General features: G+C 60.4%; 1 protein-coding gene across 4 annotated transcripts in view; it reads right to left on the bottom strand.

The window, feature by feature from the left end:
- Positions 1–4,789: 4,789 nt before the first annotated feature.
- The window catches only part of MIER2 (MIER family member 2), a 39,986-nt gene continuing 32,161 nt past the window's right edge, over positions 4,790–12,614 (bottom strand). For 3 of the 4 annotated variants that reach the window (XM_064371205.1, XM_064371208.1, XM_064371207.1), the window contains exons 11-14: positions 7,817–7,941; positions 7,586–7,674; positions 6,280–6,700; positions 4,790–5,874 (exon numbers count right to left, since the gene is read on the bottom strand). In XM_064371205.1, coding sequence (XP_064227275.1) covers positions 5,853–5,874; positions 6,280–6,700; positions 7,586–7,674; positions 7,817–7,941 — 657 coding nt within the window. In that variant the 3' untranslated portion in view covers positions 4,790–5,852. The remainder of the gene's footprint in view (positions 5,875–6,279; positions 6,701–7,585; positions 7,675–7,816; positions 7,942–12,614) is intronic. The other variant, XM_064371206.1, reaches the window with a different exon arrangement.

The raw sequence follows: 12,614 nt of genomic DNA, 5'->3' as shown, positions 1-12,614 counted from the left end.
CCATGGCCGTGATACAGGTGAACACAGAGACCCGTGGGTCACCATGGCCGTGATACAGGTGAACACAGAGACCCGTGGGTCACCATGGCCGTGATACAGGTGACTGCAGACACCCGTGGGTCACCATGGCCGTGATACAGGTGAACACAGAGACCCGTGGGTCACCATGGCCGTGATACAGGTGAACACAGAGACCCGTGGGTCACCATGGCTGTGATACAGGTGAACACAGAGACCCGTGGGTCACCATGGCCGTGATACAGGTGAACACAGAGACCCGTGGGTCACCATGGCCGTGATACAGGTGAACACAGGGACCCGTGGGTCACCATGGCTGTGATACAGGTGACTGCAGAGACCCGTGGGTCACCATGGCCGTGATACAGGTGAACACAGAGACCCGTGGGTCACCATGGCCGTGATACAGGTGAACACAGAGACCCGTGGGTCACCATGGCCGTGATACAGGTGAACACAGAGACCCGTGGGTCACCATGGCCGTGATACAGGTGAACACAGAGACCCGTGGGTCACCATGGCCGTGATACAGGTGAACACAGAGACCCGTGGGTCACCATGGCTGTGATACAGGTGAACACAGGGACCCGTGGGTCACCATGGCTGTGATACAGGTGACTGCAGAGACCCGTGGGTCACCATGGCCGTGATACAGGTGAACACAGAGACCCGTGGGTCACCATGGCTGTGATACAGGTGAACACAGAGACCCGTGGGTCACCATGGCCGTGATACAGGTGAACACAGAGACCCGTGGGTCACCATGGCTGTGATACAGGTGAACACAGAGACCCGTGGGTCACCATGGCCGTGATACAGGTGAACACAGAGACCCGTGGGTCACCATGGCCGTGATACAGGTGAACACAGGGACCCGTGGGTCACCATGGCTGTGATACAGGTGACTGCAGAGACCCGTGGGTCACCATGGCCGTGATACAGGTGAACACAGAGACCCGTGGGTCACCATGGCCGTGATACAGGTGAACACAGAGACCCGTGGGTCACCATGGCCGTGATACAGGTGAACACAGAGACCCGTGGGTCACCATGGCCGTGATACAGGTGACTGCAGACACCCGTGGGTCACCATGGCCGTGATACAGGTGACTGCAGAGACCCGTGGGTCACCATGGCCGTGATACAGGTGAACACAGAGACCCGTGGGTCACCATGGCCGTGATACAGGTGACTGCAGAGACCCGTGGGTCACCATGGCCGTGATACAGGTGACTGCAGACACCCGTGGGTCACCATGGCCGTGATACAGGTCAACACAGAGACCCGTGGGTCACCATGGCCGTGATACAGGTGAACACAGAGACCCGTGGGTCACCATGGCTGTGATACAGGTGAACACAGAGACCCGTGGGTCACCATGGCCGTGATACAGGTGAACAGAGACCCGTGGGTCACCATGGCCGTGATACAGGTGAACACAGAGACCCGTGGGTCACCATGGCCGTGATACAGGTGACTGCAGACACCCGTGGGTCACCATGGCCGTGATACAGGTGAACACAGAGACCCGTGGGTCACCATGGCTGTGATACAGGTGAACACAGAGACCCGTGGGTCACCATGGCCGTGATACAGGTGACTGCAGACACCCGTGGGTCACCATGGCCGTGATACAGGTGAACACAGAGACCCGTGGGACACCATGGCCGTGATACAGGTGAACACAGAGACCCGTGGGTCACCATGGCCGTGATACAGGTGAACACAGAGACCCGTGGGTCACCATGGCCGTGATACAGGTGAACACAGAGACCCGTGGGTCACCATGGCCGTGATACAGGTGACTGCAGACACCCGTGGGTCACCATGGTCGTGATACAGGTGACTGCAGAGACCTGCGGGATAACACCCAGCACATGGCACATGTACCAGAGACCCAAATGGAAGACAAGAGAGTGGGAAATCAGAAAAATCTGAGAAACATTCTCCTAGAAACTGAACTCTAAGGAAGAAAAAGAAAACAAACATTTTCTGAAATAACAGTCAAGATTTCAAAATCTGTTAAAATGCACCCACCCTCAGGCCGATGTCACTCAGTTCAGAAAACTAGACCCAGGTACATCACAAACTGTCAAAGTCCAAAAAATACAAGAAAATCATGTATATGGTCCAAAGAGGTTTCATATTTATAGGGTCCAGCCCTATAGGGCTCTGTGAGCCCCTCCCTGCAGGTGCAGAGACGAGACACTAGAAATAAAAGACACAGACACAGGGATGGAGAAGAGAGTCTGGGCTCGGGGTCCACTTCGAGCCGAAGCGCGGAGACCCGCAGTGGCCCCGAGTGCCCGGACGCTCCCACTTCATTTACTGAGTACAAAGCAGGTGGCGGGGAAGGTCGGGGGAGGTGGTGGTGGTCGGCGATGGGGTCAGGGACATCTCGTGTCTTGGAGACGGGGGGCCCAGGACGTCCACGTAGCCGAGGCCAGGAGAAAACCTAATTCGTCAGCGCTCTTCCCATATTTGTCGGAAATATCCAGGACATTAAGATTATGTTACTGTTATTATCTTGTGAGAAGAATAGAAACCAGGTGCAGAAGCGGAGCGTGAGAGTGGACGTGGAACGTGACCGCTGAAGCCAGCATCCCATGGAGACGGTTGAGCCCCCGGGTGTCCGCGGGCCTCCCTGACAGCCGTCAGGCCCACCGCAGGAGCCCGGAGGAGCGGAGTTTTCTCCCGACTTCCCCAGGAAGGCGACGTCTCGGCCATTTCGGACACCTCCCGCCCTAGCTGGCTAAACAGCGGGCGCTTCCCCGGCGTGGGCGCTGCCGCACAGCCGGGCGCCCTCCAGCAGCCCTTAGCGGGCGTGACAGAGGGCTTAGGGCATCATGACTTAGGGTCACTTTGTTCAGTGTCACCTCAGTTCCATGCTTCATAACCCAGCAGTCATTAGTAAGATTAAAGGTTATACTGAGTACATATCTTGATAAGTAACTGTAAGATTATATACGATTATGTGAAGGAATAACTATGTGCCTACATTTCTAATTCTCTTCTAAATCAGTATTTATATTGGAACAGGCTGCGGCTCCAGACCCCGGCCAGGGCACTCGCGGGTCCCCCTACAAATATTAAGGAAAACAGAAGAATGAGAAAATTCCTCATCAGAAACAATAGAGATCAGGCGTAAATAGAACTTTAACAGCCAAAAGGAAAAAGTGTCCACTCAGAATTCTATACCGTCCCAAGAGGAGGAGCCGGGTGTGTCGGCTCAGGCCTGCAACCCCAGCAGTTCAAGACCAGCCTGACCAACATGGAGAAAACTCGTCTCTACTTAAAAGTACAAAAATCAGCCGGGTGTGGTGGCGCGCGCCTGTAGTCCCAGCTACTCGGGAGGCTGAGGCAGGAGAATGGCTTGAACCCGGGAGGCAGACGCCACGGTGAGCCGAGATCGCGCCGCTGCAACTCCAGCCTGGGCAACAAGAGGGAGACTCCATCTCAAAAGAAAGAAAGAAAGAAAGAAAGAAATAGGCCGTTGAGCCACAAAAAGATATGGAGGGGCCTGAAATGAATATGGAAGCAGCCAGTCTCAAAGGCCACACAATGTCCGTGTCCACCACAGAACGTCCTCACCAAACTGCTCAAAACCAGCGGTAGCAAACGTCGTCAAAGCTGGCAGAGGAAAAAACCGAGAGAGGACTGAAGATTTCCCGCAGGAGGCAGGGCGAGCCAGCAGGCACCCCACCTTCCCAGTCTGAAGGAAAATGCGAAGCGGACCACAGCACTCCAGTGGAAACTGCTCTACAGGCCGGGCGCGGTGGCTCACGCCTGTAATCCCAGCACTTTAGGAGGCCGAGGTGGGTGGATCATGAGGTCAGGAGTTCAAGACCAGACTGGCCAACATGATGAAACCCCATCTCTACTAAAAAAAAAATACAAAAACTAGCTGGGCACGGTGGCTCGTGCCTGTAATCCCAGCTGCTTGGCAGGCTGAGGTAGGAGAATCGCTGGAACCTGGGAGGCGGAAGTTGCAGTGAGCCGACACTGGGCCACTGCACCCCAGCCTGGGCTACAGAGTGAGGCTCCATCTCAAAAAAAAAAAAAGAAAACAAAAGAAAACCGCTCCACAGCCCATCCCCACGCCCCCAGGCTGCCCAGCAGCTGGCACTGGTTCTCACAGCTCAGGGCCCTGGCTCACAAGAGACCGACTCTCCCATACCCATCACGCAAGTGGTCCCTCAGGCCAACCCAATCACCTCCCGACGGGGGGCCGGCCCCTCACATGGCTCACACAGGCTTCCGCACACGCCATCAGCATGCCCGCGTCTCCCTCACTGACGTGGAGAAGATGCCACCGACACGGTCTGAACAGCCCCCGCAGAGCTGTGAACGACGCTTCCACACCAAGAACAAAACTCGGCCTCCTGACCCGCGGTGCCCACTCCGCCCTCTGCCCGCAGCCTCTGGGAGCCCATGCCTGTCGCCTCCGTGTCTGCCGCCGTAACTGCCAGAACTCTGCTGAATTTCGGCAAAGCAGGCCCACGCTCCTTCAGGCTCAGCTCAAATGTCACTTCCAGGGCGCTGCCCTGACCACCTCTAGGCAGACGCGGGCCCTCCTCACACACACCCCGGCGTCGTGCCCACACTCCCCTTACCGAGCGGCCGACCTGCGGCCCACCACGCCGTCCCCTCACGGGACCCCCTGCCTGCGTTGGTCACGACTTACCCCAGATCGTCAAACAGACACGCAGGCCCCGAGACAGGACGAGGACACCCGCATCCCAGCCCCACCCAGTCCACCACACGGCGCCCTGGGCTTCAAATCAAGTTTAATAAATAAAACAGCGAGGGGGCTCAAGGCAGTTATCACTTCACAGTGTGGTCCTCGGTGGGGTGAGGGATGGTCGAGTCCACTCGGAAAGGTGCTCGGGCACAACGGGCCGACGGCACCGCCCACGGAGGACCCCACTCCAACGTGTAAACAGACAGACGGGGGCGGGGAGGACGGGACTCCGAGCCAGCGTGCTGGGACGCACCCACAGAAGAAAAGCCTGCAGGGCTGGGCAGACGGGCTGGAGTCGGGCCCGCGTGGCGGCGAGGGCGGCCGGCTCCTCTGGGGGCCCCTGCCTGGGTACCGGGGGAGGGAAGCAAAGGGGGTGTACGTCACCTGTCTCCTCAAACCCACGTCTGGGTTGCTGAGGGGCCCCCACCCCAACCGCTCTGGATCGGGGAGCAGGGATGGCGGGGAGGAGGCAGGTGGGGGTGTAAAGTGCGGCTTTTCCTGAAGTGGAGACGACGGGGAGGGTGGGCAAGGCTGGGGGGCGCCGGACAGCGAGGTATATGGCTCTGTGCCCCACGGGGTTGGCACTGAGAAACAGCTGCCCACGACTCCCCGGCTGGGGCAGCCCGCGGCCCTGCCAGGTGTGGAGAGACAGAGCCGAGCAGGGAGCTGAGGGCGCCCCGGCGGGGGCTGCTGGTGCGGGGCGGGGTGTCCTGCCATCTCCCCGCCGGGGCAGCGACCCCTTCCCTCGCCTCTGCTGGCTGGAAGGGACTAGGGGCCGGCTCTGCCCGGTGTCCCCAGGGCCGGGTCTTTCTGTCCCTGGCCACCCGATGGACCCCACGTGCAGGCAGCAGCCTGGACCCGGGCGGCAGTGCCGGGCGCTGACGGTGCTGGGTGTGGCCCTGGGTCCAGTCTGTGTGGTCGGGGGCAGGGGCTCACGGCCCAGCCCCCTCACCCCAGTCCCGACGTGTTCTGAAGCAGAGGAGGTGCTGCCCCAAGGCCTGAGACGGGGGAAGGGGTCAGAAGACCGACCGAGGCGGGCCAGCGGCAGCGCCAAGTCCAGTCTGGGCCACACACGCCCACCCACGGCCAGGAATCAACAGGTCATCACGTTACAGCTGCAGGGGAGACCGAGAGAGAGGCAGAGAGTCAGCGACACCCACATGTCCACACGGCCTGCTGCCGGGGACTGAGTCGAGCCTTGCCCCCCAAGAACCTACGCTGGTGCGAGCAGCCTCAACAAGCCCCTACAACAGCAGGGCCCCGTGCTCTGGGGGAGCTGGTGGCTGGGGCAGGGGTGGGAGAGCCCGGCGCCCGCCCTATTTGTGGAGAATGTGGACCACAGGAACGTATTCTCCAGCGGGAAATGCAGAAATCAGATCAGAGGTAGAGAAGAACCCTAACGAAACGCCGAGAGCCTGGCGCAGCCACCCCGTCCTCGGGCCCTCGGGGCAAATCCGCCCCTTCCTCAGCTCAGCCTGAGGGCTGGGGGGACCTCAGCTGGGGTGCTGGGCGGCACTCACTGTGACAGGGGCTCCGAGTGTAGCCCGGGGGCCGGGCACGTGGGGTGGGCGGCCAGGAAGGGGTTCACATCCCCAATGCCGATGAGTCCAAACTCGGTGACCGACAAAGCCACCTGGGCAGGGGCCACCGTCTCCTCCGGGTCCCCGCCCAGGTCCACGTGGCTGGGGATGAGGGGCAGCTCCTCGGGCAGGGCGAAGTCCACGGCCAGCCTCGGGCTGGCGTCTGGCTCTGGAGCAGCGACAGCAGGCAGGTACGAGGCTGGGTCGGCCGGGGCTGGGGGCAGACGGGGCAGGGGCACAGCGGGGGGCTCATCTAGCTGTTGTTGGAAGGAACAGGGCCCCGGCTCCGAGGACGGGGGGCCACCAGAGGCTACTCCAGGCTCACCGAGACCACCGGCTGTGCCATCCACGCTCAGGGGCTCTGTGAAAGAGAAGGCAGCAGAGGGTGGGGCCTGCCCACAGACACGGGGCCGCAGCCACGCCGCCTCAGTCGCCTTGCACGGCAGGCTATGGACCGGGCGGGCGCCCACCTAACCTGGCTGAGTCCAGCAAAGCCCGTGGACCTCAAGAAAGCCTCTGCACAAACACAAACCAGTTACACTGACGTCTGTGAGACCCCAGCTTTAAAAGGTCATAAAATCACTGAATGGGTCATAACCCACATCTTTAAAACCAGAGCAAAACACAACAGACTTGGGTATAAACGATGCTTGGGGCGGTGAATTCGGGGCAGTGAACTAGGGAGCAGGGAGATGTGGGCAAACAAGCCACAAAGACAACTGCATTCTGGAAATGGGGCGACCCTCCCGAGACTCAACCACCTCAAGGCAGGGCCAGAAAGCGAAGGATCCCCGTCTGCACCCCGCCCGCCCCCGCAGGTCTCCACCCTCGGACATAGTGAGAACCCTCCAGGCCTCAGCGTGCTCCGTGGTGGCCTCTGGTGCAAGATGCCGGCGAGGGCTCCGACACCCTGTCCCCTTCCTGAGTGTCCCGGTGACTGGGGCTACGTCCCCAGAGAGGGGCAGGCAGGCCCTCCCAGGACACCAAGGCCTGGAAAGCACCCCCTGACCATGTGGGGCTCCCCGGGGGTGGGCCAGAGGCACCCTTTCAGCAAGCCCAGGTAAGCCCCGTCCATGCCCTCCCCTCTCCTGGCCAGGTGTGCAGAGTCGCATCCACACCACGTGGCGGGCTCTCAACCACCCAGACGCCCACCTCTCCCGGGCGCCAGGGACGGGGGGCTCCACCTGGCCTGGCAGCTCCAGACCAACGGCCACCCCCAAGGCAGGAGACGCTCCCCACGCCTCACCTGTGTGCATCCCAGCCAGGGCGTCCTGCTCAGGGCGGGGGCGACCTGGGCCGTCAGGGTCACTGCCATCCAGATCCTGGTCTGTGTCCCTGTGGGGAGAGGGCACCATGAAGGGCAGGGGCAGCTGAGAGAAGGGACGCCCTCACCCGGGGGTGCCGCCCAGGCGCCCACGTGCCCACCCCCGGCGGGGTGGCCTCCCATGTTGCTGCCGAGGAGCAGCGCTGCACGCACGTGGTTCCAGACGGGACGTACTTCCTCCGGCCCAGCCGCGTCTGCTGGGCAAAGTAGTCGTAGCGCTCCGACTTCTTCCACAGGTAGTAGTACTCCACACACTCGCCCACCGACCGCGTGCGCACCTGCGGGGAGGCATCGGGGCTCACCTCCGTCCCCAGCTGCCGGCCCCCGCACCCCCACCCCGGGATGGCTCCTGGGACGGCACAGAAGGGGCACGGCACCCACTGTGCTCAGACGATCCAAGACCCCCCGTGACCCTACTCAGGCCCACGGGCTATGCCCACCATGAGCGAACGGGGATTTGCAGCACGTGGCACTGACTCCTGTTTCAAGCCCCTGCAGAGCCCCCCAGCTCCCGGCTTGAGACCCCTTTTTCCTTTCTGTAGCCTCAGCCACACACACGGGCCCTCCAGGGTCCACAGACTCCGGAACAGGGTCCCCGCCCGGGAGGAGGACGCACAAGCCCGCGGCGCCTGCTTTCCCGCCAAACACATCCCTCCAGCGCCGAGTGAGTGCTTCCCAAGTGCGCACGAGACACCACGGAAGGACACACGGGTTCTGTGAACCTGATTCAAATCCACAACGCAGCACGCAAAGGCCAAAACACACGCACGTAAGGCGTCTGGAGAGACGAGAAGGGGCACGGGGCAAGCGTGTTCCGCGCAGCACCTGGCACGGAGCTGGACGCACACCTGCCAACACCTCCTGCCTCTCCGCCCAGGAGGCTCGTCCCACAGCGAGCTTGAGGCCGAGGCCCCTGCTGGGGAGGCGGAAAAGACCCCCTCACCTGTACATGCCCTGGTTAACTAACCCGCCGCCACCTGAACCAGGACACCCAGTGCCCCCCCTGCAAGCACAGCGTGGGGTCCTGCCCGGGAGTGAGACCGAGACAACCTCTCCAGAGGGCAAACCTTACATGCCCGTCATGAGGGAGCTGCCGGGAAAAGGCCAGGCTGAAATAAGCACCGGCTCCCAGTCCCGTTCCAGACACAGCAAACCATCGTGTGCTGGCTACACACAGCCCCCGCCCGGAGCTACAGAAACACAGCCAGCAACCCTGCTGCCCTGCAGTCACACCCGTCCCAGCTGCCTCCAATCCAAGCACCACGTGGCGCTGAAGTCCGACGAGGACGGTCCACGGCTGCCGCGAGTCACAAAGGAACGCCCTGTGCTGCGCAACCAGCCCGCGGCAGGCGCCTCCTCCCTTCAGGGGAAGGCATCAGGCCCCGGGACACAAGGCGCAAGCGGCCTCAGTGTAACAAGGCCACAGCCCGCTGGTCCTGAGGGGACTGACTGCCCAAGATGGGCATGGACAGAGGCGGAGAAGCCACGGGTCAGCCATGGGAAGGTTTCCGGCCAGAGATGTCTGACTCTGGGAAGAGGCTGTGTAATAACCCACCCCGGACCAGCACCACTGAGCCCACCTTAGCTGTAAACTCCGAGCTTCCCCTCCCGACCACGGCCCCTCTGGGTGCAGAGCCGGGCCACGCTGACCGTGCTCATGCCACCATCTAACAATGTGACTGCGCCCTGCCTGGCAGGCACACCTGCTATTGTGTGTAACTCTTCGGAGCCCCGTTGGTGACTGTCGGAAATACCCTTAGCAACCAACAGTCCCGGGAACCTCCTCCCCGCTGGTCACCAGCTAACTCGCCTGCTCTGCTTCTGTCAGATCTGCTTCAGCTAGGCTCCCCCTCCCCTACCTAAATCAAGGTATACAGGGAACTCAAGCCCCTTCCTCAGGGCCAGGAGATTTTGAGTGAGCTGAGGACTCTTGATTTGGAACTTGGATCGTGGCACGTTTCCTTCTAAGTCGCTCGGTTATTACAGCTGGACCTTATCACTCCAGAAGCCACAGGACAGAGGGCGTTCCTGCAGGACGTGCAGACACCCATAGAGGATGAGGCCAAAATCTAGGGAGAGGCAGAGGCCTCGGCACCCAGCAGCACCCGCCTGTCGTGAGGCTTTTCCCTGGGTGGCAGAAGGACCTGGGTCCCTGGAGGAGGGAACCCCGAGACCCCTGGTCCCCAGGTGTCAGGGTCAGGGTCCTGCTGTGGGGTCCGTGCTGGGCACAGAGCCAGCGGGCTCCTCTCTGAGAACATGGAAATGGAAACAAGGTGCCCATCGTGCTGGGGTGGAACGTGAGACAGAAACGACTATCAGAATTCCGCTTCTGGCACAGTCCTTCCCAAAACCAGAGCCTTGTTCTTTTGGGGACTGGAAAGGGGCCCAGAGCAGTCAGTAGAGCAACCTACAGAAGACAGCAATGGACACGCGGTGAGGAGGTGGACACGGGCTTCAGCCTGCAGTCAGCCGTGTGCTGTGGGCCTGCTGACCCTCAGCCCCTCCCCAGACTGAGGGGCCCCTCCCCTGATGCAGACGCCCCTCCCCAGACCGAGGAGCCCCCCCTCAGACTGAGGAGTCCCTTCCCAGACAGAGAAACCCCCCCAGATCAAGAAGCCACCGCCAAGACCAAGAAGCCCCTTCCCAGATGGAGAATGCCCTCAGATGGAGAACCCCACCAGATCAAGAAGCCCCATCCCAGATGGAGAACCCCCTCAGATGGAGAACCCCCACCAGATCAAGAAGCCCCATCCCAGATGGAGAATCCCCTCAGATGGAGAACCCCACCAGATCAAGAAGCCCCTTCCCAGATGGAGAACCCCCTTAGATGGAAAACCCCACCAGATCAAGAAGCCCCATCCCAGATGGAGAACCCCCTCAGATGGAGAACCCCACCAGATCAAGAAGCCCCATCCCAGATGGAGAACCCCCTCAGATGGAGAACCCCACCAATCAAGAAGCCCCTTCTCAGATGGAGAACCCCCTCAGATGGAGAACCCCACCAGACCAAGAAGCCCCATCCCAGATGGAGAACCCCCTCAGATGGAGAACCCCCACCAGATCAAGAAGCCCCTTCCCAGATGGAGAATCCCCTCAGATGGAGAACCCCCACCAGATCAAGAAGCCCCTTCCCAGATGGAGAACCCCCTCAGATGGAGAACCCCACCAATCAAGAAGCCCCTTCTCAGATGGAGAACCCCACCAGACCAAGAAGCCCCATCCCAGATGGAGAACCCCCTCAGATGGAGAACCCCACCAATCAAGAAGCCCCTTCCCAGATGGAGAATCCCCTCAGATGGAGAACCCCACCAGACCAAGAAGCCCCTTCCCAGATGGAGAATCCCCTCAGATGGAGAACCCCACCAGATCAAGAAGCCCCTTCCCAGATGGAGAACCCCCTCAGATGGAGAACCCCACCAGATCAAGAAGCCCCATCCCAGATGGAGAACCCCCTCAGATGGAGAACCCCACCAATCAAGAAGCCCCTTCTCAGATGGAGAACCCCCTCAGATGGAGAACCCCACCAGATCAAGAAGCCCCATCCCAGATGGAGAACCCCCTCAGATGGAGAACCCCACCAATCAAGAAGCCCCTTCTCAGATGGAGAATCCCCTCAGATGGAGAACCCCACCAGACCAAGAAGCCCCTTCCCAGATGGAGAATCCCCTCAGATGGAGAACCCCCACCAGATCAAGAAGCCCCTTCCCAGATGGAGAACCCCCTCAGATGGAGAACCCCACCAGATCAAGAAGCCCCATCCCAGATGGAGAACCCCCTCAGATGGAGAACCCCCACCAGATCAAGAAGCCCCTTCTCAGATGGAGAACCCCACCAGACCAAGAAGCCCCATCCCAGATGGAGAACCCCCTCAGATGGAGAACCCCACCAATCAAGAAGCCCCTTCTCAGATGGAGAACCCCACCAGACCAAGAAGCCCCATCCCAGATGGAGAACCCCCTCAGATGGAGAACCCCACCAATCAAGAAGCCCCATCCCAGATGGAGAACCCCCTCAGATGGAGAACCCCACCAGACCAAGAAGCCCCATCCCAGATGGAGAACCCCCTCAGATGGAGAACCCCACCAATCAAGAAGCCCCTTCTCAGATGGAGAACCCCACCAGATCAAGAAGCCCCATCCCAGATGGAGAACCCCCTCAGATGGAGAACCCCACCAATCAAGAAGCCCCATCCCAGATGGAGAATCCCCTCAGATGGAGAACCCCACCAATCAAGAAGCCCCTTCTCAGATGGAGAACCCCACCAGACCAAGAAGCCCCATCCCAGATGGAGAACCCCCTCAGATGGAGAACCCCCACCAGATCAAGAAGCCCCATCCCAGATGGAGAATCCCCTCAGATGGAGAACCCCCACCAGATTAAGAAGCCCCTTCCCAGATGGAGAACCCCACCAGACCAAGAAGCCCCTTCCCAGATGGAGAATCCCCTCAGATGGAGAACCCCACCAGATCAAGAAGCCCCATCCCAGATGGAGAACCCCCTCAGATGGAGAACCCCACCAGACCAAGAAGCCCCATCCCAGATGGAGAACCCCCTCAGATGGAGAACCCCACCAGATCAAGAAGCCCCTTCCCAGATGGAGAATCCCCTCAGATGGAGAACCCCACCAGATCAAGAAGCCCCTTCCCAGATGGAGAATCCCCTCAGATGGAGAACCCCACCAGATCAAGAAGCCCCTTCCCAGATGGAGAATCCCCTCAGATGGAGAACCCCACCAGATCAAGAAGCCCCTTCCCAGATGGAGAACCCCCACCAGATCAAGAAGCCCCTTCCCAGATGGAGAACCCCCTCAGATGGAGAACCCCCACCAGATTAAGAAGCCCCTTCCCAGATGGAGAATCCCCTCAGATGGAGAACCCCCACCAGATTAAGAAGCCCCTTCCCAGATGGAGAACCCCCACCAGATCAAGAAGCCCCTTCCCAGATGGAGAAT

This window comes from Aotus nancymaae, unplaced genomic scaffold, assembly GCF_030222135.1.
Source record: "Aotus nancymaae isolate 86718 unplaced genomic scaffold, 86718_ANA_hifiasm-v0.15.2.pri h1tg000124l, whole genome shotgun sequence".
Classification (NCBI taxonomy): Eukaryota; Metazoa; Chordata; class Mammalia; order Primates; family Aotidae; genus Aotus; species Aotus nancymaae.
The sequence above is the reverse complement of the archived record's forward strand: the minus strand, read 5'-3'. Positions and strand labels throughout refer to the sequence as shown.